The 27292-nt window shown below is 35.5% G+C and overlaps 2 protein-coding genes across 3 annotated transcripts; both read right to left on the bottom strand.

Annotated features, from left to right (window-relative positions):
• Window positions 1–12965: 12965 nt before the first annotated feature.
• On the bottom strand, window positions 12966–13346 carry LOC113305095. Its single transcript, XM_026554203.1, has one exon. It carries the CDS (start codon window positions 13344–13346, stop codon window positions 12966–12968), a length of 381 nt encoding a protein of 126 aa, XP_026409988.1.
• A 5387-nt stretch (window positions 13347–18733) lies between these two features.
• Window positions 18734–26777, bottom strand: LOC113306889. 2 transcript variants are annotated; one of them, XR_003338882.1, is made up of 15 exons: window positions 25385–26777; window positions 25189–25294; window positions 24911–24987; window positions 23975–24001; window positions 22899–23056; window positions 22619–22732; window positions 22064–22144; window positions 21684–21748; window positions 21040–21096; window positions 20640–20711; window positions 20269–20517; window positions 19959–20074; window positions 19519–19600; window positions 19268–19363; window positions 18734–19157 (listed from the first exon to the last, which is right to left on the bottom strand). XR_003338882.1 is itself a non-coding variant. In XM_026555810.1 (14 exons), the coding sequence occupies exons 1-14, from the start codon at window positions 25705–25707 to the stop codon at window positions 19004–19006; spliced, it is 1695 nt and encodes a 564-aa protein (XP_026411595.1). In that variant the 5' UTR covers window positions 25708–26777; the 3' UTR covers window positions 18735–19003. The 2 variants fall into 2 exon arrangements, 1 of the variants encoding a protein (XP_026411595.1); XM_026555810.1 differs by lacking the exon at window positions 19519–19600 and having other exon boundaries at window positions 18735–19157.
• Between the last annotated feature and the right edge of the window lie 515 nt (window positions 26778–27292).

Below are 27292 nucleotides of genomic sequence, written 5' to 3'. Positions count from 1 at the left end.
ACCCAAAAAGAAATTAGATTTCAATTGTTGTTTGTGACTGATTAGAATTTAGTTTTGATTTTGATTGAAATTGAAAAAAAAAATTGAGTTTTGATTAATGATTTTTGTATTTGTTAATTAAGTTATGATTATGTATTTGTATTTGTGTTAGAATAATTAAGGTTTCTCTAAGGGTTAATTTAGTATTTTCACAATCTTTTAGACACCCTTTATCATTCTCTATTGGGTGGATGAAGAAATCCATAGGCCCCAATTAAGTGGTATAGGCCCCAATTTATCCAGGAAAAATAAATATATTTGACAATTACTACTTGATCCCTATTGTATTCAAACAACAAAATGAGTATGAAAATATAACATTAGGTTATCAAATTATTCTAAGATGTCATGACCCTTTACTTCATAGTTTCCCTAATTTATATATGCCGAAGTCCAAAGTTTAAACAATTGTTTGAGCCCGATTGATTTCCCATTTTCAAAGTCGGGGCGAACTTCCTTTTGGATGCTTAAATTAATCCAAAGTTTTTAACCACTGAAATAAGCCTAAAGCTATATAATCAAGACAATTCTTGTGCATATCGGTTACTGAATGAGTACTTCATCCATCAAAACCATCTCGTTGATCTTGGCTTTTCTGGTCCCGCTTACACTTGGAACAATGGTCGAAAAGATACTTCTTATATTCGTCAGAGACTTGATAGAGCATTAGCATCTCTTAATCGGTGCTTAACTTTTGAAAATGCCAGAGTCTTGCATTTTCCTAGACTTGGAATGACCCTTCTCAACACTTGTCGTACAATTCCTAGAGTTTAGTTTAACTTCAGATTTGAAGCTTTCTGGTGAAAACATCATGAATTTCTTAATTATATCTCTTTTATTTGGTGTCAAAATTCTCATTAAGATCTTAAAAATGTTTTAAAAATTTTAGGTTATTTTCTTGTGGTTTAGAGTAAGAGAAATATTAGTTGTACTAAAGAAAAAATCAAAAAATTGAAAATAAATTGTTTGATATTCAATCATTTATACCTAACAACTTTATCTTTTGCAGGGAAAAGAAATTATGACTCAACTGGACGAGTATCCTTTACCACAAACAGAGTCTTCGACTCCTTCTCATCCAAATCGAACAACTTCTTGGTCAATTTGAAGATCTTCTCCCAAGAAATGTCATCTTTGTAGCCGTCTTTGAGTTATTTTCCCTCAACCTCGAGGCCTAGAATTTGATGAGCATCATCGGGAGTTACCGCCATCTCACCGAATGGGAATAACATTGTATCAGTCTCTCCGTAGAACCTCTCACAGAATGCAGATGCGGTAACTCTATCATGCTCAACAATTGAACTCTCCACCGCATGACACAGCCCGGAGTCCTTGACAATCGCTTGCACCTCGACGTATTCCAATTCAAGTGGTCATTTCTTCATCATAGTGCTTGAATCTTGGTGCCTCAAAAGACGCATGGCACGCTTGTGATCCTAAATATAAAAACTTGAAGCAAATTTAAAATAGATATAGTTAAATAAAAAAAAAGTTTGATTGAGATTACTTACAAGAGCACTATGGATTTCACATGCCCATGTGTCTTTGTATCCAAAAAGAACATGTCCACCATCTTGTGGGGTCCCTCGTAGAGGATCCTCTGGATCCAGTGTGACCTTTAAGTGACTGGGAAGCATGTGGGAATCAGTTGGTTTAGTGATAACCCGCTTTGGTCTTTCGGTTGCGGTTGTAGTTGAAGTTCCAGTTGCAGCTTCATAGGTTTAGTTTTGAATTCAAAAGAGTTATATAAGTTTAAGCTGTGCTTTTTTAAAACTGTAATTGTTTAAGATGTTTAGTAGAAAAAATTTATGTTCACGAATTTTAGTCTTTAATTTGGTTATGTGCAGGCATTCACCAAAGCAAAGAAATCCAGGGCTTACTTCAAGAGGTTTCAAGTTAAATTCAAGCGAAGGAAAGGTATATGCTCATTTGATTTTTTGATATAATATCTTATATTTTTGGTTGGATATAATCTGATTGTATTGTTTCATTGTAACAAATGCAAAGGGAAAGCCTGATTACAGACCTAGAATTCGTCTTATTTACTAGGACAAGAACAAGTACAACACCCCTAAATACTGTTTTGTTGTTCGTTTCACCAACAAAGACATTTTTGCTCAGCTCATTTTTGCTATCATTACTGGTGATTTGGTAATGTGTGTTGCTTATGCACATGAGTTGCCCTGATATGCTCTTGATGTTGGTCTCATCAACTATGCTACTGGTAAATATTTTGACAGTATCCATGATATCCTGTTTGTGTGTTTTCATTGGTTATTTATCAATGTTCTTGTTGTTGTTTCAAAAGAAGAGGGGAGTTAGTAAGAAGCTAATGTTTCCTGCCAAGGGTATGATGGTGCCGAAATAATGGAGTTGAGTTGTGGTTGAAGCTGGAAACTAGTGTAACTACGAGTTGCAGCTGCAGAAGTTCTTATGATGTAGAGACATGGAAGGGATGAATTGGTGATGGTTGTTTACAGAAATTGCAAGATGAGATGTTGTTGCAGAGTGGTTAAAATGGATTTTGGTGTTGTTCTGCTGATGGGTTTGCTTGTTGCTGCTGTAGAAGATGAACATGATATGGTTTGAAGTGTGCAACTGGTGATGTGTGGATTTTTCTTTCAGGAGATGTGTATTAGGTATGATGCAGATGAGTAACTTTTTATCATCTATATCAACTTGATTCTAACATTTTCGGATCTGACTCTTCTGAACAGGCATAATGTGTATTATTTGGAAGTAGATTTGCAGTCAGACAACGAAAAATACCTTACATTGTTCAAGAAAGTAAGAGCATCTCTAAATCTTATAGTAACTTTGATCAATTTATGTACGTTTTTGTTATTATTTTCAAAACATATGCTTAAACAGTAAAGGTTACCAAATTTTTCTTTAGATTGGGTATACTTGCAGTAAGGAGTATTATGATGCCATTCCGGGAGAGCTAGTAAATAAGACAAGTGAGTCTCCTCCCATAAACTGCATTTCAGATTTGACAGTAATCGCAACAAACTCTTGCATATAAATAATCTAAAACTACTCTATATTTCTTTGGTCATACAGAACTCAAGAAATACTTATCAGGTGGAGGCTTGCATCTCTTGGCATAAACTGCAGCAACCAGTACTGGAATCTAGAACTAGACTTTCGGTGGTTTCTTCTACTAATCGTTCAAATGTGATTATTGACGTTGATACACATATACATTTAAATAGTGACAGTGGTGTGCAAAAATACATGATAAATCAGTAGTATATAAAAGCGAAAGATAGGTCTTACACTGTATGGATTCATCATGCACGTCAGTTTTAGAGTTGTTGCAGAACATGGTGATAAATAGCCTGCCATCTAGAGGATATGTTGGTGTTAAGTGAATTTGTTGCCGTCTTCATCTTGTTCTGGTAGTTATATAGTCTTCGAGTGAATTTAGAAGTAATGCATGATAACTCAGCGGTGGCATTAGAAACCAATAAGGCTTGGTCTTCACTGCGCGCATCTTTCTGTAAAATACTTGTCAATGTATCAGTATGTCTATATTTTTCCCCAACATGTCGCATGATAACTCAACGGCGGCATTAGAAACCAATAAGTCTTGGTTTTCTCTTTAAGTATGGATGGGTTAGGATTTAGGCAAAGTAACTTTTATTCAGTATCTAATTCAAAAGCCCTTGGTCTGTGTGTTTCGATTCTAGGTGTTTCCAATTTAATTAACTTTGACATTGTAGCCTGATGAGCAATGGACTCGAGTAGAAGGAGATACAACTATGATGGAGATAATTGTTATTAGTAATTGAAGCCAAGCGTTCTTGTGTTCATTGAGGTAATTCAAGTGTGAGTTCTTGTGTGGAATCACAAGATGAGTGTGTAAAATGAGGATCAGTGCTTGGTTGCAGAGAAAGCTTCGAGGTAACTATTACTGATGTTGCCTTACTGTTTATGATTGATTATTGAGTATCTGCTTCTTATGAGTAATGACTTGGAAATGCACCACTACTCGCGTCCTATTGTTGGTCTAGAAATAACTATGTGATGCTTGCAGACCGGATGGTGGGTATTGCAAGTTCACTCATTGTCTATTCTTATTCTTAATACCTTTTTTTTTCTTTTTTTCTTGTATGTCTGGAAGGGCAATCGTGTTGAATTTTTACTCGCCAAATCTTTTCTACATCGAGATATTAAGCCAGATAATCTCCTCATGGGGCTTGGAAGGTGTGCAAATCAGGTTTGTGTCTTCACTTTGTAATACTCAAGATAAGTTTTTTGATGCAATAACTTGACAGGAATTGCTCGGTATGCAAGCATGAATACTCATCTCCGCAAGCAGGTACAAAGAAGAGTGTACTCATCAGTGAATACATGCAGGGTTATGAATGCAGCTGAAATTGCCGAGAACAAGATCTTTCTGCTTCATCCATAACTACAATCAAAATGGAAAGCCATAGGTGAGGATGCTCAAAAGAATCTAAACAGGTAATTGAGTGATTTTACTGGTGATGTTTGCAATCTTACTTTTTTGTGCATTTTCTTTGCATAGTGCAAATTGGTTTTCTATAGATCATGCCTGTCTTTGCTTACCTGCAGTTTAATTATATGTTTCTTTTAGAGATTTGATAGTCCATGAAGTAATGTTTCTGCATTGTCTAACACTTAACTGCAGGGATATGTGGGGCCATACTATCCAATCTCCGTTGGTTGGTTTTCTGACTGTAGGTCTGTTTTGATTTTGCAGTTGGAATAAAGAATGTAGGTTACAATGCTAATACGTCTCCATAATGCTGGAAAGAAAGATAAGATCATGTTATCTTTGTAAGTTTGTAAATAGCATCTGCTTATAGTGGTTTATGTTAGAAGAATTTGTGAACTTAGGAAGTTTTCAAAGTTTCTTATGAACTGAACTTAAGAACTTGATACTTAGCAAAAATAAATAATTGTACTCAGAAAAATATATTTCCTTTTTCTGATATGAATTTGATGAATGTTATATGAATTGAGTGAATGTTATATGAATTGAATGAATGATGAAACTATTGTTGAGTGTGGATGATGAATGCAAAGGTATATGAATTTTGGCTTGTTTCTGGCAAGAAATAAACTGCTAGTATTTTTTTTTTTGTTACAAAAAAGTTCGTAACGGCTCTCAATTGTTTCTAACCTGCCACGTAATAACGGCGTCGGCATGTTTCTAACCTGCCACGTAGTAACGGCTCTAAGATGTTACGACGACGTTGTTATAAAAAACTTCGTAACATCCCTCAACTGTTACCACGTGTCATTTCGTAACGGCCTTCAGCTGTGACCACGTGTCATTTCGTAACGGCCTTCAGCTGCTATTGACGTCGTTACAACCCAGAATTCATAACGTCCCCATTGTCGTTACAAAAGAAAACGAACACCCTTTCTGTAACAGGTGAGAGCCGTTACAACCTGTTTTAGCAACGATTAACTCTGTTACTAATCCCAGAATTTGGTGTAGTGGTAGTAGGTCTATTATGAATAAAATTATTTAATTTATAATTTTTCTTGTGATAGTTTTTTTATTTACGTAGCATGTGCTTGAATGCTTTATCTTATAGCTATGTATGTTTATGGGATGTTTGATTTCGGTTTTCTAACCTTGATATTCGATCTCATATGTTGTGAACCCTTATGGTTTGGGTACTTTTTGGTTTAGCAGGATTAAGTTCTAGCCCATGTTGGTAGGATTTATCAAAGGATCATGAGGGGTTCTGATAGAAATAATATGTGAAAAAGTCACAATATGTTGAATCGTTTGGTTTAGCATAAAAGCATATGTGTTTCGGGGTTTTCAACTTTTGCTTGCAATAGTTAAAAACCGGTTTTCAACCTTTCTCTGGTAAATATAGGTTGTCGTTATTATTTTGTTTTGCATAAGGATGACAACATAATGATATTTCGATATCAATTCCCCCTGGAAGAATATGCAAACATATTGGAGAAAAGGATGCGAAATTTGAGGTAACGAGTTTGTTAGTTAATTGTTTTCCTGTTTAAGAAAAGCCTGATTTTATTGCGTATATTTATTTCTTTCGCTTAACAAAATTTCAGTATAATTGATGTTTTATTCTATTATTTGTGTATGATGTGTGTGTGATTCAATTGTTTCCGGTTAAGAAAAACTATTGTTATCTTGCTTTATTGTTTGGTATCAATGGTTTAGACTTACAAAATTTCGGTGCAACTGCGGTGCTTTAATGTCTATGTTGTTTCAATTGCTTCCGGTTGAGGTGAATAATTATGCAAGTTAATTTATTTAGTTTGTATGAATTGTTTATGGCTTAACGAAAGAAAAGGTTTACGGGATGAATTGTTTAGTTCAATTCGATTCCGGATAAGAGAAACTAAGTTAATTCTGATCTTAGTTAGACTTATCAAAGAGGAGGTTTCGGTTATTCAAGTCTAATCGAATGCCTTAACAAGAAATGCTAGTTAACTAACCTAGTATTTTTCTTGTTTAAAATTGAAAGGTCTAAGTTATATGGATAATTAGAACCTGATGAGAAAAATAGAGTTATCTTTATTTTGGTCTTATCGAACAAGCGATTGTATTTCTACAATCGGTTTAGCAAGGGAACTAAGATGCTTAGTTGATTTTTTGGCTTGCTAAACCATTAGGGAAAATTGTTTGCTTGGTAACATATCAAAATAAAATTACTTTGTAGTTTCGGTTTTGATATTTGTTTTAAGGAAGTAAATTCATGAACTTGTTTTGTGAATCGAAAGAGAAATCGCCAGGCGTTATTGGTATTGTTAATCATTGCATATTTTTTGAACTACCAATTTATGTGATTAGTATAACCCCTCATGACTTGTTTATGTTCTTAGTAAAAATATTCACAAAGGCTTGACTTTTGTATTGGTATGACTTTTATTAGTGAAACTGATCTTAAGTAATCACCTGAGATGGTATGATCGATTTTGTGTTATTGGTATGACCGACTTTGGGTAAAGGGGAACCGATCCTAGTAAGAGGTGCAACCTATCACAAAGGGGAATTGATCCTTGTATGAGGTGCAGAAAGTTTTTATTAGAAAGGGGAACCGATCCTATGGACATGTGCAACACGTTTTTAGGCAAAGAGGAACCGATCCTATGGACATGTTCAGCAAGTACAAGTTGGATACCATATATATGTGGGGAACCGATCCTAGTACCTAGTCAACCGAATTTTGGTAACTAGCATGACTATGCAAAGTACTCACACGGAGGTAGAACCGAAACTTGTTTTGGTAGAACCGTGAAATTGTTTGGTGATTGATTGTTCTTGATCAATCACATAGTTCTTGAAAGTCATACGAACCAATTCTAAACTTGTTTGGAAGTGTGGAAAATCGGTTTCAATATTGTGAGTATGAAAAAGGACTTACAAAGTAAGGATGTCGACATACTTTGAACATGTGCAGTAACGCAAATTTTTAATTGTTCAAAGTTATTCTTTAATAGCTAAAGGAAGAAAATCCCAGATATAATAAAATAAATTGAGAATCTTTTATTTAAGGTTTTTAATTTTATTTTAGGAAAATGAAAATTAGTAATGTGCATTTACTAGTTGGAGATTTTCCAAGAGATTTTTGGTCAATATTTGGACAAAGCATTTCCAGGAATTATGGAAACCGAATCTGGAATATATTGCATATCTTGAGAATATTTTCGGTTTTGGAAATTCCTTGGTGTCCAAACTTCCTTGGTCTATATATATGAAAGTTTACATTCCGAGCAAACTAATCCTCAGAGACAGCAAAACTATATCGGTTGTGCTTCTACTGGTGAAGCCGCCTATTCGAAGAGGAGAGTAACCTAATTAGGAGAAATCTCTTACGGCCGCTCAGTTTAAAGACTTATTTGGGATTGAGAAGCTCTATTAGTACCGTTGGTTGGAAACTAGATAATTGCGGTTTATCTTTTGTTTTCGGTTGATTTGATTGACTAGCGGTGGTTGAACTTTGATTGCACCTAGTTTGTTTATGCTTGAGAATCTTCTCTTCTGATATAATATTCACTCAAACTAGATCAAAGTTTCGACGGGGATCTTTAGACTGTTTGTAGATCTAAAGACGTCTTGTGATAATCCATTGTTAACAGACTCCGTTCTGTGCGTGATTGATCACAAGAGATTCAAGTTGATTGTCTTCAGGTGTTTATTGAAGATCTAAGAAAATTTTAATACAAAGAAGACTTTGAATATTTATGATTTGAGTTCATAATCTTTGGTGTGCACAATACTAGTTTCGGTAAAAGAGGATCCAACTATAATTGGTTTATCCTTGTGATAGATTAGATTGATTAGTTATGTAGATCGACATCAATACAATTCTTTGTGATTAAAAGTATTGATTGCAAAATCTTAACAATTACTTTGGTAGTTGATAATAAGATAGATCTAAGAACCTGACAAAGGAGTTTATTGAGATAAACAGAAGAGCCTTTTGTCAAACTCACATCACTTGGTTGAAAAGAGTTGATACCAAACAGATTTGTTGTTCCTTTACTGTTTGAAATACGAACCAAAGGAATTGTTCCAAGTACGTGACCTATTACAGGTTGGAGGCGTGGGAATACAGACGGAACTAGGTGAACTATAGGCTTAATTGTTTGGTCTCAACTATACGAAGTTTGTTTGATTTTGTATAGCGGCTTAATCCTGAGAGTATTCAATTCTGGACAAGGTCCCGGGGTTTTTCTGCATTTGCGGTTTCCTCGTTAACAAAATCTTGTTGTGTCGTTTAATTTTATTTTCCGCAATTATAGTTGTTGTTATTATAATTTAAAGTAAAGTACACAGACGTTAATTCCTATTTACTTGATATCAATCCTATTGTGTTTGGTTAAGACCGAACCTATTTTCAAGTAAACATATTTCGTTGTTGTATTGTCTCGATCTTGTATCCATAGTCAATCACACAAGTTATCTTGTTGTCGTATTGTCTCGATCCCGTATTTATCGATCACACGAAGTGTGAACCGATTAGTTGTATTCTCTCGACTCAGTCCATAGACAATCACTTTCGGAGAAAGGACTTATAGGTGGAAAAGTTTTAGTTTGAGGTATATTTGGGTACCCTCGTATTTTCATTGTCTTTGAAATTTTAGATTCATTAGGAGTCTTGGACTTGTGGCACGAGTCTTGGACATGTTACAGAATCTTAGTGCAAGTGACGACATGTCAACGCTTTGAACGTCTCACATGATTATTCATTTTTGGGACATTTCGACTTTGGGTCGAATTTTGTGACCAGTGTTGCATTGCATTTAGGTCCCATTATAAACCCTATTTCTATCCATCTCTAAATTTAGATAATAAATATCTTAATGTATTGAAAAATAAGATGATCTCATATCAAGGGTGTATTGATTTTTAGAAACTAAAATTTATTTGAATTTCAATTCGGAAATGATACACATTTCCGCGGGCTAAATCCCACAAGTTCTCCCAGTAGAAAGTATGAGGTGGGTCATTCCGGACGGTTTAGCAGGGTGGGTTTTGGATGGACCCACCCCACTTTTTATATGACGATGTACATAAATCATTTCAGATCGTCAAATGTTAATATATATATATATATTATTTTTTTGTTGTTGAAATTACTTTAAGATTCTAAAGTTTTATATGAAAAATAACAAACTAACAGTTTTGGGCCGCCTTCACTACCGTGGCAGTAATCTAGTGGTAATCACCCATCAAGAACTGATTATTATGAGTCTGAGTATGAATATCTTCATAACTCCCTCCCATCATCATCATATATGTTTGACTTGCCATAGTAGATGAAGTAATCTGTTTAAAAGTGGTTAACAAGATTAAACATACTAGCAAAAGAGCACACCACCATGAAACTTCATCAGCTATTCTTACAATTGTTTTGCTCATTGTTTGATGATCACTATTTTCCCTTGACTTGTATGCCATGAGAGGAAGAGAATTAAAGAGAATAAGAAAAAGGGTGTTTTGATATGGATTTTTGTGTGTAAATAAGGAAAAATGAAAAGGCGGTGGTAGTGGTGGTGGTGGAGGTGGGGGTGATGTAAGTAAGATGAATCCCCACAAGCTAATAAATTTGTGTGCATGAATTCTAGGTACTGGAGTAGTATTTATAGAGTTTTACGCACAGAGTTGTAACTTGAAACAACAGTGAGCTAGGAGTACAAGAGTGAAAGAGTTGTTATGGGACACAATTTACAGATGCTTTATTGTCTTTTCACAAATATTTTAGATCTTACAGACGAAAATTAATGCAATAATTCGGTAAAAAATCAAAAGAAAAATCTTGATAATCTCTGTTTTTACGTCAACTTTGTGGAGCTTCAGTTTTCATCGTTGAAGTTTTACACAAAGCGACGGCACAGCGGGCAGGAGTTATTAACCTGTAACCATCTCAAAAGACAATGTGAGTGTAATACATGAGAACACGGAATTGTGATCACCTCGTCTTCTTCAATAACGCCATCCATACATATAGCGCAACAAACTTCATCTTCTCCCGGTACGTAACGCACTATCTCAAGTCTACGGGAAATACGAACGTAATCGATAATTTTTACGACAACAGCCTGTCTTTCTGTTTCTCGCAGTTGGGCTGCAGCGTCAATAGATAGCCTCTCACTGATGCCTTCAACATAATCCACATCCGTAATGCGAAAGTTATGTAAAAGATTTCGGATCTCAAATTTGATCTGGTCTGCCGTAAACGAGTAATCAAGTTCCAACTCTTCCGAATCAAATTTGTTAGTAAGCTCAATATTTCCTATCATGTTGGTGCGTACTTGTTCAACATTCAGTTGAATTCTAAACCATGGGTTTGAATTTGAATCTGTTGGGTATCTACTTACTAGCATTTGATATTCTGTTGGGAGTCTTTCAAGAGTAGAACTAGAATTAGAAGAACTGATAGGTATTATCTCCATAGCCTTGGAAAGAGAACAAAACCAGTTGATAAAGGTTTGTGTACATGAATTCTAGGTATTGGACTAGTATTTATAGAGTTTTACGCACAGAGTTCTGAATTTAGCAATTAGGTTTCCCCGCAATGAATAAGGAAACAACCAAGGGAAGCTTCTGTGGAAACAAATTATAGAACGTGTGCTGGCAGCTGACACACTGGAGGGTTTCTATTTCTAAATTAAATCTCTCCAGGTCTAGTCTCTTAGCCGGTGGTTGGAGAGCTAGTAGTGTTCTATTTTATTTTCCTTTTGATAAGGCATCTGTGTTCTATATTTCTTCATGGCCTGCAATTCTATTCCGGCACAGCAAAGTTCATTCAAATTCTCGCAAAATAAATTAACATGAACCTGTGACCATGTGGTTAAGGGCAACACGCTCTAACCAGATGAGCTATTCCGGCATTTATGTTTGGCTTCTGAATCTTTTTATTAGAAAATATAGCTATTTTGTGTACCTTGGAATCTGGATCCCAGCAGCACCATTTAACTAGAGTATAGGGCTGCACAAAACCGACTCAACCCACCAACCCAACCCATATCCGCCTGAAATTACCAGCACCCGACCCAACCCATTTAGGAGCGGGTCGGCTATGGGTCACAACATCAAAACCCATCGTATGGTGGGTCGACTGTGGGTGACAACTTCCCTCACCCGACCCAATCCACCCACCCACCTAAATATTTCTAAATTAATGCTAACCCTTAGATTACCTATCCTACATGAACCACATCCATTGAAGTGATAATATGTAATGCCTAAACCTAATCATCGGTAGCTTCTCTTCACTGAAGAGTCTTCAATCAGTTCCCTTCAACGACAGTCTTAGAGGCTCAGTTTATTTTTTCATTTTCTCTTCGCTTTGTAAATCAAATCACAGCATCACCAGCAGCAATCAATCAACATCGTCACCGGTAAACCAACAACCAAAGGTGAGACTAGGAATCATTGTAATTTGTAAATACTAATTAGGATTTTGTTTCCTAAGATTGATTTTCGGTTGGCTTATTTCAATTGGGTTCTTAATGTAATGTTCATTGTATTTTATGGTGGTTAACCCACCACCCACCCGATCCAACCCACCGTAATGTGGGTCGGGTGAAAACCGACCCATTGTAATGTTGGGTTGGTTGCGGGTGACAACTTCTGTTACCCACCATCAGTGGGTTGGGTGACGGGTGAGACCAAATCCGACCCAACCCGACGCATGTGCAGCCCTACTACAGTATCAGTGTACCGATGACTTTGAGCAAAATATGGTTTTTTGTTTTGCTTTTTCTATTGGAAAAATGGGGAGCTAGCAGCGGCCGAATAATTAGCCCCGCCAACTGGTTGCTATGTACATAAAATTGAACTCTGATCATCCAGTTGACGAAAATTAAATGATTATAACAAGGAAGATTAATTTCTAGCCCATAAAATTAATTTCTTACTTCGATTTTGTGCACATTCTTTGACAGATGCTCGTGTGATATTTTACCTTTCTTTTCAAATTTATTTAATTTTAGTGATTACTTAGAGACGAAATTCTTTAACACATACGTAAGAATTAAGAAGACTAGCTAGTCGATTAATCAATGGAATAAAAATATAAATTAACACTCTTTAACAAAGGTGTGTGCACAAAATTTATTTTTATCATAAATAATTAGGAATTGATTAAGGTAAGACCATGGGGCAATTGTCCCATCCCAACATGCTATACTGTCCTCCAATATAGATTGAGATTGTATTGTAGTTTTGAATCTTTTGATGCTTCACTGTTATGCAAGTAAAGAAGATAGAAACGAGCATGCAAATGCTTCACTTGAAATTTACATTGTAAATATACAATTTTTTTGCCTGTATCCATTCTACAATTAACCTAAGAACAAGAAAAATAAAAAAGAAACAAACATAAATTACATGTACCGGAAATATAAAGTGAAATTATGCTTCAAAAAAAAAAAAGTGAAATTAATAACCCCTTAAGCTAGAGTATGGTTTGATGATGAATAACAGCATAAGGAGTAATCTTAATAACAAGACCAGGGAAAACATCATCAGGATCATGAATATGTGGATTTTGTTCAACTATATATGGATCACCACACTTGTCACTAATTGTATGTAGTGTTTCACCTTCACCAACTACATAGATTTCATCACATGGTTTATGGTAACCACCCATCAAGAACTGATTATTATGATTATGAGTATCTTCATAACTCCTTCCCATCATCACCATATCTGTTGGACTTGCCATGGTAGATGAAGTAATCTGTTTGAAAGTGGTTAACAAGATTAGAGATACTAATAAAAGAGCACACCACCATGAAACCTCATCAGCTATTCTTACTATCGTGTTGCTCATTGTTTGATGATCACTGTTTTCCCTTGACTTGTATGCCATGAGAGGAATAGAGAGAATTAAAGAGAATAAGAAAAAGGGTGTAAATAAGGAAAATGGAAAGGTGGTGGTGGTGGTGGTGGTGATGGAGGTGATGTAAGATGAAGGTGTTTTGGCAGTTTTTTCTTATGTGCGTGGGAAATGGGGAGTTGAAGTTGGATGACACGAAATATGTGAGTTTGGATCATGTGTTACGTGTTTAAAGACTTTCTTTACGTTCAATTTACCAAAAAGGGTTTTCTTGAGATTTTTTGTGATCACATAACCAAGAGATGAGGATTATCGGATTGAGAGATAAACGTGGGAATGGGTAATTTGCTTGTCTAGTCCTAACTACCAAAAGAAATCAGGTGCAGCAACTAAACCAAATTGGAGTTTGACTATATTTTTTGTTCTAAATTATTTTTGGTTACCAACCCATATGAAGAAAAAAGATGGTGGGAACACGTATTTTCCAAAATATCAAGTTTGCTAGAGAGAAGCATTTTTCCTTCTTTGCCGAACTGGCGACCACTCTCAACCATCCCAGAAGAGGAGACGATAGGAATTTACTGGGCTACGTAGTGACTGCTGAGCACTTTCTCCTTCAATTAGGAAAATAAAAAGAAAAACAACGTGGTAGCCAACCAGGTGTAACTGAGGCGTAATAAACGTCTTGCTTATCGAAGTTGACTAAGTGCATTCTGCAGCATCACATCCATTAGTGGCTCCCATCCCATGAATTAAGGAGAAAGTCGTGGTCACGAATTGTGTAGCCACTACTACAGCCGCCCCACACTCGGCGGTCCACCACCTAAATCCTAATTCGAGAGATTAGAGATAGAATTTGGAATTCGGGTTGGGGTTTTGGCGTGCAAAGTAGAAAGTGGACTTTGCTGAGAAGCCTTTCTCCTCGTCTAGTGTTTTGTCTAATCGGATAATATAAAACCAGACAGATTAAAAAATAAAGAGGATTACTTTTTCTTATAAGGGGAAATTAGGTTCAGGCCCAACCCATGGATAACCCATAATATGAGGCCCTTAATTAAAAAAAGTTTAAATCTAGGCCCCGAGTTTTTAAAAGACCTTGATACCCTTATGCATATTGTCAAGCCCATAATTAAATAAAATTTAAATCTAGGCCCAAAATTATTAAATCTAGGCCCGAAATTATTAAAATACAGTGCGAAGGTGGAAACAGAAGTTACACATGCATATGGCATGTGTAACCAGAAGTTACACATCCTTATGATATGTGTAATGCAAAGTTACACTTGTATATATATGCAAATAAATAGACATCAAAAAAAAACACAAAAAAAAAAGTTATTACTTTAATATTCATTTACAATAATTTCTTAGCATGTGTAACTAGAAGTTACACACGCATCTGTTTAGTGTAATTGAGAGTTACATATGTGTCTATCTAGTGTAACTGAGAGTTACACATGCATCTGACTTGTGTATTCAGCGTCAACTCCAGTTCCAGCGAGACCATTACCACGTTTAAGCAATTAGCTTTTATGAAGTTATCTAAAACCTGAAATATAACAACAAGCAATCAGTATTTATACGATTAAAATGAACAGTACATAAAACAATGTATATTTCAGTTTCACAAGCATCTGACTAGTGTAGCTAGCGGTTACACATGCATCTGAATTGTGTAACTGAGAGTTACACATGCATATAACATGTGTAACTAGGAGATACACATTCATCTGGCTAGTGCAGCTAGCAGTTACACATGCATATGACTAGTGTAACTAGGAGTTACACATACATATTGATATGTGTACCCAAAATCAGTATGTGTAAGTAAAAGTTACACATCTAATTAACATGTGTAACTTGCAGATACACATGCATCTGAATTATGTAACTAGGAGTTACACATGCATCTGACTTAGATATGTCAACATAAAATCAGCAAATCCATCTCTAAATGAATAACACTAGCAAAAACGAGAGGTGACTATCAAGCAATTACCAGTCATAAAATAATACAGTTAACCTTGCAAGTGAATGAGAAGCTCTTAATTAAGATATCACTGCTTCAGCAGAAAGACGTTGTTAGCACTGTATTAACAGAAAGACGTTTTACAGCGCTAGTCTAGATGTACCTAAGCCATTTTCATATTATCGATGACGAAGGATATTTTAAGCAACAGAAAGTAAAGCTTCAGACAGTAATTATACTGGCAGAATAATACAAACACCTGTGAACCTTGTGCTAGCACATTAATATCGCAAAAAATGATCACACAACTGATTCAGCAGGGTATAGATATGAACCCAGGAAAACAAAATGCATGTGTAATCAGTAGTTACACATGTAAACAATAGTTACACATGCATATTAGCATAAGTTACACATACAAATCATCATGTGTAACTAGAAATTACACATCTAATTATTATGTGTAACTATAAGTATAACCTGCATCTAATTAGTCTAATCTGCATCCACTACTACTCCCTACTACTAGGACTTGATGTTCTTTTCTCAATTTCATAAATATAACCACTATAACATATCCCATCAAATTAGCATGTGTAACTATAAGTTACATATGCATATCCCATCAAATTAGCATGTGTAACTATAAGTTACACATCTAATTTGCATGTGTAACTAGTAGATACACATTTATTTGGCTTGTGTACCTAGAAGTTACATATTTCATTAGCATGTGTAACTACTAGTTACACATCCATAGTCTGCCAATGCTAGTTAAACGTGCAAATTTTCATGCATATGGCTTGTGTGATGTGCAGTTAAATTAGCATGTGTAACTATAAGTTACATATGCATATCCCATCAAATTAGCATGTGTAACTATAAGTTACACATCTAATTAGCATGTGTAACTAATAGCTACACATACTTGAGATATTGAACCCAAGACCATAGTGCTATAAAATTTCCAAAGCATCTTCCATACCACAAACCTAGTAAAGAAAATATGTGTAAGGAAAACATTCATAAACGAGTACTCAGGTGGAAACGCTAGGAAATACCGACACTCATAAACTTGATAGAAGAGAAAATGAGAGAAACCTTTCCAACCATATAACTACTCTTTTCATAAAAACCTGCAATATAACATAAACTTTATATCCCAGGATGTGTAACTACTAGTTACACATCCATATAACTATTCTTTTCATAAGAACCTGCAATATATATAACATAAACTTTATATCCCAGGATGTGTAACTAGCAGTTACACATCCTGGTAACTACTAGTTAGCAGAAATCATCATTAATGCATAGTTTATATAATACATCTCAGATATGAACCATTCATTAATGCATAGTTTATATAATACAAGTTGTTGTAAGCATGTAATTGTTTAGTCAATCATGTTTATAGACTTCATGCTAAACAGGGAGTTCCAGTACAAAGAGATTGTATTTATCGAATGAACTAAAAACTGAGAATCCATCTTACCTCAAGGTGCAGGTTTTGCTACTTCTCCAAAAGACGTATTCCAGCATGATTCATCCCAATCCCATCCAAGGAGTGTGTACCATTAAGCTGATAAAAGGTCCACCAATTAAATTAAGACAAGGACAGGTAGTTACCAAACAATAATAAGATTTTTTAAAGAAGTTCACAAATTAGGGAGAGATTCATACACAACTTTCCAAAGACATGAATTTCCTACGGTAGTAAACTCCTTCCAAAATTGACCAATCTAATCCATATCTTCTCTTATTGTGGTCATCGATAACATTCATTAGCCATTGCGTAATGAACCCTCCTACTTAGCCATTAATGTAGGGATATAATAGCACAAGACCAATGCAAACTGTTGGCGTCTCCACAGCTTTATCGGTTAATAACACCACTTGACTTCTTCCTTACTCAGATAACATTCATCCCAGAACCTCCAGAATCCATGACAAATACCCACCTGGTTCACCGACCTTCACAACTAGATTCAACTGCCAAATACTCAACCATGCTCAAGCCATAAATACAACCCCAGTTCATATCCATGTAACATCCACCATACTCACACTTTCTTCTTTTCTCTGCCTGAGATCTTCACAACCTCAATTATCTCTTAAATCCATCATAAATACCCACACATACCACTGCCTTTGCTTACTGGTGGCTTTGATAAGAAGAACAAAATCAAGTTATCGTAGAACCGCCCATTTCCAGCTATTTTATGTCTTGAAATTCCACAAATTCTTCACCTAACGGCTGCCAGAACTTAAGGCAAAAAAATTGCAGCAAAAACACTTGCACAGAGACTTACCAAGAATCATATGAACTTGAAATGGTGAAGAAGGGATAATCTTCCTGCAACATTTCCACATCCAACACAAAACACAATCATAAAATCGTTCAAATACACTATCATTGCAACAATCCCCTTCATATATATCCCACGAAAATAATCAGTAGTAACAACTTCAGCTCTTCGTTATTTTATTGCTTGAAAACAATAAGCAAAGGCAGGCATTCAATATAGTATTCAGAGATATGAATGAAACTAATAATCTGAACTGAGATTCATTTCAAATTGAAAAATTCGTAATATCAAAAATTGAAATTAAACCTAAAATTAGATCGAAACTCAGTGAAACTTACTTCCGATTCTGACTAGTATGACACATCTAATCAATCGATTGAACCACAGATCCCTTACGAATATCGCCATTGAACAGTTTCTCATTCAACCGAGTTTCTGACACAACATAATGAGTCGAATCTGAGTCAGAAACCAGTAATCAAAGTCGATCTTGCGATATTACCAGCAGATTTTTATCTAAATACTTGAACTACAGGTTTTAAGTTTACATAGCCTCAAAGAATAGCTGAAAACGCATTATGAGTTCATTTCACAGACATTTTCACCGAATTTTTATGGGTTTTGGCTTACGAAATGAACGAATCTGAGCTTAAAATGATGAGAAGTCCATGATAATTTCGAAATATGAGATCAGGGAGATGAAATGAATGAAAAAAAATGAAGATCGGTGAAATTTGGAGACGATGAAGAAGTTTTCTAGGGTTTTTGCCAGAGCCGAGAGAGAAAAAGAACGGAGAAGAGAGAGAAAATAAATTGATAAATGAAAATATGTGTCGATATTCCTCTTGTATATATAGTAAAGGGTAGTCTTGCCATTATTAAAATTCGGAATAATTAATTATGGGCCAGATCTGAAGAAAAATTGATATTTTGGGCCTAGCAGTATCATTTTCCTAAAGTATGGAGTTGATAGTGAAGGATCCATTTTATGGGGCTTCTATATATTGAACCCATATAGTAGGGGGTTCTAGTATTTTTCACTTCTTATAATCAACTTGCATTTGAAGTCATAAAAGGTTTTCCATTGTCACGAGTCATGGCTATGACTAATGCAATGAAAGAGAGGTTTTGTAGTATATTCACTTGCTTTATTAGTTTGGATAAAGACCAAAGAGTTTGCTGATCTGACTTCTAATACGTTCATACAACAACCAAGGGCTGATCCACATCTCAGTCGAAGGTTTTAAAGTTGAACAAAAAGTTTCTTCCAAAACTAAATGATCTAACCTTGAACTATACCTAAACTAGAAATGGTGAATTCTATCAATACTTAGATTCCGACTGAAAATATTGGAAGCTATTTGCTTTTATACTCAATTCTGTTCACTTAAGCATAGGTGCAGGGCATGCTCAGCTTCCTTTAAGAACAGGCGTGTAAGTTGCTTTTGCCCTCGTCGATAAATTATACTGCACCAGCTGTTTCTGCTGATCAACTTCTCTGCACTTGTAACATTTCCTGCATCGTGCCTGCAAATTCAGAAAAGTTGTGAGTGCACCAGAAAAAAGAATGAATCGCCTGTTTATACAGTTAACTATAGCATTATCAAACAGAAACACATGCTAGATGGTTGACATACCTCATACTCCCTTCGGGAATTTCTATTACACGAGCATTTTCAAGCAACTCGGTATCAGAAGCTTCTGATCCAGAACCATCTTCAAGCTCCATCATCCTTGCAAATGGAAAGCACATCAAACTAATAAGTTGCTTAACTGTGTATGCTTTTAAAGTGAAAAATGAAAAATCCTATATGAAAGTGTGAATTAATGTGGAAACCGTCTTCTTCTAGTAGTCACGTAAAACGAAGCAAATTTGAAAATACCGAACCTTCTTGTTAGTTAAGTGGTTGTCAAGGTTACTTCTCATATATCGATGTTGACAACGAATTGTTGAAATCACAAACAAAGTGCTGCGTTTTCTCATAAAAGAACAAGTTTTTCATCAGTATTTTCACAAATCAACTATCATTCTGATATTATGGCTTGTGTATGTTATCCAAAAAAGACTTAAAAGATGTGGATATCTGATTGGTTATACGAGGAACTTAATATATAACATGGGTAACTTTATTAATTAGTTTTATGAATCTTTTCAGTTTATTGAACTGTTCATGTGTAAGTTCCCCAGGATACACCAACCCAAATTTCTGTCACATCAGCCCAATAAAAACTTTACTGGGAAAATGAAATTTGAAGACTCAAGCTTAATTAATCTCAAGTATTGAAAGTAAATATAACTAAATTTATCAAAAGGGTTTCGATATTTACTTGGTTTGAAGAAGATCGACAAGCAACTGCAAGGCACCTGAATCCCCACAAACCTCCCATATTGCTGCCTTAACTTCGGTATCGGATGGTTGCTTCTCCTCTTCGTTTCCAACAAGCTAAAACAAGCGGAAATTAAGATAAGTAAGGTCATTGGGTTACAACTTAGAGCGAAAAAATACTTGAACGGATTTGTTTATTTAGCCGATCTTAAATATGTTAGTGATTACACTAATCAGCTACGACGAACTGTTGTAACTAAACGATTCTATATTTAGCATCTAAAATGACAAAAACTTTGAGGCAAACGAACCTCTTCCAGCAGTGATGAAACTTTCAACAGCTCTTCCTCATTCATGGCTATGGTCCGTAAACTAGTTAAGAATTCCTCCGGAAAAACTAGTTTATTCAGATATGAAGGAATCTTACGCTGACCAGACCAACTAAAGCTGCACATCCTATCATGTCCACGTTGAACACTATCTTCATTTTGAGGGGAGCTATCTGAGAAGAAACCACGTTCTAATAAATTTCTCGGCAAAAGACATCTCATTTCACCCTTCTGCAAAACAAATTGGGTCTGTGAGAAAAGATTATAAGAAATAAATACAGCATACAAATTTAGCCTGTATAATGTTAAAATCTACAAACCTTCATCCATTAAGCTACTAAGAAAAGGCTTACCTGTACTTCTAGAAGCTGTGCCTTTGAATCAGCAAAAGGAACACTCTGAATTGCCTCTACTGGATAATGGACCTGTGTTGCATCAACCAAACCCAGAGATATGTTATGCTAATGTGAGTTTCTTACCTCAAGAATACATATGAACATGATCTTTAAAGTTTCATCGGCCCTAGCAAAACGCTTTTGCGGGCAACTACGAAATAAGGAAATGACTAGCATTGCAAACAAAACGCTGTTGTGGACAAAGCCAAACAGAAAGGAGTAGTAAAGGTGCTATGCAATTGCAAAGTGTAGAGTTTAATCAAGGGACCACCCCACAGCAACAACAAATAAATTACCTTTAGGGGCATATTAAGAAATTTATAACCAGAAATTGCCTGTGACATACTAAAGGAATTACCATGAGATAGTCATCCGGGTTATCATCAATAACAAATCCATAAAGGTACAGTAGCTCCTGCAGCAAACAGGAAACTTTAGTCAAGAAACTTAATTGTTTCAAGGAGGTGAGGATTGTAATTTCTACTTTCTCTTTTCTTCGTAGGTTGGCTGATAGAGGTGAGGATTGTAATTCTATCAGTATGTTCTAGTCAATGGAGAATGGAAAATAACTTCATAGAGACAGTACAAACTAATTTATTTTGTGATTTTATTTTCCATTCTGAGTTGTTTTAGACAACCTAGGAAAGTGTGAAGAGGTTTTCCCAGGAATGCATGTCAACGGGTTTTAAGATTTGAAATGGCTAGTCTGAAAATTTTAACTGTGGTGAGACTGTGGCAACAGCCTTCTCCCACTGCTTCTCTATAATCTCTTTACAATTCTCATTTCTTACAGCTAAATCAACAGAAGCTGCTACAGTTAAATCTTAAAAAGATGTCTCTAAGAAAAGATACAGCAAAACTTCTCCTAAGTTGCCAAGTACCAACTGGACTGACAAGGAAGCAAATGCATGCACATTTTGCTTTCTTGTCTTACTAAATTCAGTTTCTTATCCGCTATTACCTCATTTCCTTTATTACCGTAAAATCAGAGGATAATATTACCTCATTCCCTTTATCACCGTAACTTATGCATATCTCTTCCTCATTTCGGATTGTACCCTGTTCAGCTATCAAAATGATACAAATAGGTCAGAAATAAAATTTATCCAGAATATAGATACCAAAATAACGGTAAAACCAAACTGAAGAAATAGGAGGGGCTGTCACAAAAAATAAACCACAACTAAAACCAACAAACTACAAAGATTCCTTTCAAGAAAAATTATGGACAGGACCACTGATATTGAATTAGTTTGTGTTCTATGATAAAACCATAAAGGCCTCACATCTTTACAAGGTTTGCCTAAGAATTACATCTAAAATTTTAAAATTACACCTCATCGCGTGGCTCAATTATATAACTTATAAGATTGGAAACTCACCGGACAAGAGGTACATAGATGCAGGAACTCCAGTTGTCAATCCCAGACTATCAACCTCCCATGTTGTTGTAGACTTTATTACTGAAGCAAAATCTCCAAAAATGAGATATAACACGTGACTTTACTTGACTAATAGAATCAAGTCATCTACTTGACTAATTTTACTTCTACAGTTATAATAAAATCGAGCATTAAGTTTCAAATGATAATAAAACGTGCATAGGCTAATTCATTAGCCTTCACCTATTGGCACAGCAAAAAGATATCCGTCAATTGAGCAAACTAAAACCTCAAAGGCATTTTTTCTCTCATAATTTTCATTGCCTGTATGGTATCCAAAGGCTTGAGCTTGATCCTCCAAATATTCGAAATTTCATTTGAATTCTTATCAGAATTACAGAGTCTACATAGATAAAGATAAAAGTGATGCTAGCACGTCGCAGATAATGCTTCACAGGAAACACAAGGAAGGCTCATGGAAATCATGATAGAAACTAAAACATGGTAACAACAGATTTTATACATACTAGGAAACTCTAGGTGTTAGTTACATACCATGATTGCAGAAATCAATGCCAGGAATAAGCCCCTCGACCCAAACGGATTCTCCTTGTGCTGAGTTTACTGCGTTCGCACCAACTCCGCTTGCAAGTTCACAACCATGGCTGCCTAAATGTAAACTTACATGATGTTAGTTGTGCTTGACCAACAAACGGACAAACAACTCAGCCAAGTATTATTCCCTACCTTCCAATTTTCCGCAAGATGAAAGGTAAAATGAATTGAAAGCTAAAAAGGTGTGAAAACAAAAGAATGAAGAAAAAGAAAATCGCACCATTTTCATCCACGGAAGGAGGTGAAACTTCTGAAGTGATAATGCCACCTTCTGCGTCCAGGGGCACAGAGCAATTTTCTTCTTCTGAGGTTTTCGGGAATACGTAAGAATGTGGGAAAGGTATATTTAGAGCACGTGTCCAGAATATGGAATTCGCCCTATCATAATGCCATTGGAGAACAAACTATTAATTACAGCTGCATTTGAATGAAATATGTAATATAAGTAACAGTACTTAGACCAAACAAGTTTCCGAGAACCTGCCAGCTAAAATGCAAAAGTTGGTCATGGAAGTCTTTATGTGCTTCTCCATTAGTCTATTAAGCAGCCTTGTCATTTGGGGAAACTTTCAAAAACAATTAAATGTTTTCTTAAATAAATTTAGTGGATGGGCTAACCTATACTCAAGCTCTCTACTATCGTCAAAAATTAATAACGAAAAAGCATCAAGGAACTTTTATACTCTTCATATCCATCACAATTCACAAGCTTGGGAGTCTGAAATTCAAGAGTCATGGTCCAATATGAAATGGTACAAGCAGGAATGTATGTATAGCAAGACAAAAATCCACACTCTACTGTATAAAAGGGTAACAATAGATTCTATATTGATCATTTAAACAAGTAGTTCAGCTACTTATCCCAAGTAAAATATCTTGCATAAATTCTTAAAGATATAAGCCTGAACATTAACAGTTGCAGGAGGATACTACTATAGGTTGTCTCTTACGAATTAACAACATACTATAGTTCATAACTACTATACTTCCTTTTTACTATTTAGTTAGTTAGTAATCTATGGATGCTTACATTTCACCTTGCAATAACGACTACTAATTTACCGGCATTTCTTGACATTACAGTAAAATCAATCTGTAAATACCATCAAACTTCAATAATAATCAAAAGCAACAGGATCAAACTGGCATGCTCAATTTGGCCAAGATATTCAATTTTAAGTTTGTTAATCAGATTACTAGCTAAGACTCAAGAGTATGCTAACAAGATTGTTGGAATGTGACAGAAATAAATGTGTAACACAATATAGAATAACAATTTGATGAGAAGATACATACCAAAGGAAGTCCTCGTAACGCACTTCACTGGCAAAAGAACCCAAAAAAAAAAAACAAATCCTTAGTATCCAATCCAGCTAAGATAACAGAAGTAATTATTATCATAAGATGTATAAATTGGTGGTACACAACTTCATCACATGGTATTAATTTTTAAAAATCAAACTGGAAGATGAACATCTGAATGACTGTAATGGTGCAACTTAGGTCCATATGCATATTTATGGAAACATGTGCAGCACAAAATGTATGACAAAGAATAGCAATGGATTATGGCACATTTAGTGGCGTCAACCTAGTGGTGATGCATATAGTGGTACACAAATAAATAGACTAGAAGTTCTGGATAGAGTAATCTAAAGTGCAAGAGCATGTTCAACTAGTTAGGAAACAGGAATAGAATATGATTTGCATGTATTTGAGGATCACAAACCTCTCATCAGAACATATGTATGCTCCTCTAAATTGGGTATAGTTAATGGGTTTGTTTTATTATCTACTAGTATTTATTCTTAAAGTAAATTAGCCTTCTGTTTATAATGTTCCAAGTATCTTAAGGATTAAATTACCTCATGTCAGGTGATTGCTCAACTCAAATCACATTGCAGTATATCTTACTGTCATAGATTGGACTTATGTAGCCTTGTGACAAGATTTGAATGTTAAATGTGGAATGTATCGCCGATCCATTTATATTTTACACTACACACACCTTCTAAACATCTCCCCATGTATGTTGTTATAAGGACAGTGATCTGGGTTCAACAAAAAGCAAGTCCTTGTTTCAACACTCTATGTTAAACATAAAAAAAATCGGCACATGTAATTTTCCTTATCGCATTAAGTATTCATGTTGAAAAAGTTACGGTTAACAGTTTGGATGCGCAAACTGATTTAGACGAATGACTCATAAAAGAAATGCCTGAGTTCACATACCTTTCTGCTTCCCCATCAAGTATCTCCATAACCAAATCCTTCACTTTCTCTTCACACAAACCCTCCAACTTTTTTTTCTGTAACACAAACCAGATTTTAGTAACACACACACAAAATTCCACAAACCCAAAATGAACGACCCAAACAAAAACATCCAACTGCAACAAACTTTGACAGGATTAGATTTTTTTAAAAAGACACTCAAACAACAATTAATCCCCCCACACATTGTCGAGAACAAAATCGAGGTCAAATCAGTGATGCATGAGTAATTTTACCTGCATTTGGGTAGCTTTATACAAAGTAGTCCCTTTAAGCTCCAAAATCTCATCCTCATTAAACCAAAGTGGATTCCCAAATGTGACTGGTAACATATCAATATACCTAAACACAACACAAACGCAAATCAATACCTCATTTTCTTCACATAAAACCATTAAAAATAAAAATCAAAAAGGGTTTTACAATACTTACGGTTTCCACAATGAATTCTTGCGAAGACGTTCGACAGTTAAAAACAAAATCATTAAGAAACGATCATCAACTTCCCCTTGTTCAAACATAGCTCTACATTTAAGCCCTAAACTTGGATCTTGCAGTACACTCATTGGTGTGATTGATAAATCTAATGGTACAACTAGTAAAATTGGACTAGCACTGTTTTGAGACGAAGAGAAAAGGCCGAATCCTTTATTAGGTCCACAGTATTTGATTTTACAACCACGTAATTCGACTTTGTTTGCTTGTAACCATTCAGTGAAATGTTGGATTTTGATTTCCTCTTCTAGGGTTTCCATTTTTGATGTTGAGGGGAAGAATTATGAGCAGGTTTTGGGGTTTGAACAGTCGAGGGGAGATAGTGAGAGAACCGCCGGGGTTTTTGGGCGAATCCGGGGATGTGTACTGAAGGAAAAGGAGGAGTGGGGTAATTCACCCCACAAATTACAAAAATAACCTGTCGGATTCAGCAATCCGACACTGCATTTGGATGCTAGTGTTTTTCCAAATACTTGGAATTAAGGCTGCACAAGAACCGGTCTCTTGTCCCTGTACCGATCTGAAACCGAAAAAACCGAACCGGAACCGGTCTAGGCGGTATAGCGACCGGGACTGAATATGAGAACCGGACTAGGTACATGGAAAGGTTCTTAGGGGTACCGGCTTGTACCGGACCGTAAGAACTGGTTAATACCAGCCGTTTAAATCTTGATCAGGTTTTAATCGCAGACGTCTATCCTAGGTTTACACTATTGAGAGAATCAGTTCACTCATCATTTTTTTTCTTCTTTTTTTTCTCTGAAGAGCAGCGGCAGCCTACTCTCTTCTATGTTCTCTCTATCAAAGTATCAGTGTATCACCATCTCTGAGTTCGATCGGTAAAATCCTTCATCGTTATCTCCCCGTTGTGGCGTCTCGTACACGCTCTCTCTTTCTGATCCTCTTTTTTCAAAAAATATTTGTAATCTCCTTCCACTTTCGTTGGATTTGAAGCTTTTTGGTGTCTGAGTAGCAGTTGAATTTGGGAACTATTTTTCTCTTCGAATTAAAGATGAGTAATTTAATTAATTTTAATCTTGTTTTAGGTTTCTTGATATCAAAATTTATAGGGAGATTTTTTCTTTTTGCAAGAAAATTAGGGTTTTTGGATTGATGGATGTTTGTGAAGTGTAGATAACTAATCAAGAACAAGGTTTTCGTTTAAAAGAGTTTGATTGATTGATACTTTATTGTCATCTTATTTGATGAGTTAAAATGTGTTTATGTGTGATTTTTAAAAAAAAAATTGTGATTGGATATTAAGAACGGAATGTTTTAACGCTCTAGGGAAAAGAAATGGTGTAATGTTTGGTTTTAGGTAAAGGGTCACACCCAATTAGGTTATGGGATACCATCCCTAGTCTTGCTTTGTTGGTTCTGTACTTCTATGATTCTATCTACATAATGTATACCATAATATGATTACTCTTTACTCTTGCTTTGTTTTAGTATTTTGTAACGTTTTTTAAGTAAAAATCAGGTACCGGTCTTGTACCAGACCAGTATCGGAGGTACGGATACCGATCTTAAAATGAGGTACCGATCAACACCAAGTATATGGAACGGTTCCATAAAAAAATCTGGTCGTACCGGACCATGTGCAGGCTTACCTGGAACAGAAACGGGACCAGTTGATCCGATCCCAATTTCGGGTCCTAAAATTGGACTGATTAGCAATATTAGTATCTGACGGATATAACTAGTTGGAACCCACGTATTTCTGGATTTTAATCGGTTGAACCCGTTTTTGAAAAAGAGAAGTCTTTACGACGGATATATTTGGGTTTCCTAACCAAGTTCGTTTTGGTTCCACTAAATTAGGACACAAACTTGGAAGTTGGCATT

This window comes from Papaver somniferum, chromosome 8 (assembly GCF_003573695.1).
Source record: "Papaver somniferum cultivar HN1 chromosome 8, ASM357369v1, whole genome shotgun sequence".
Lineage (NCBI taxonomy): Eukaryota > Viridiplantae > Streptophyta > Magnoliopsida > Ranunculales > Papaveraceae > Papaver > Papaver somniferum.
This window is presented reverse-complemented; position numbering and strand designations above follow the sequence as displayed.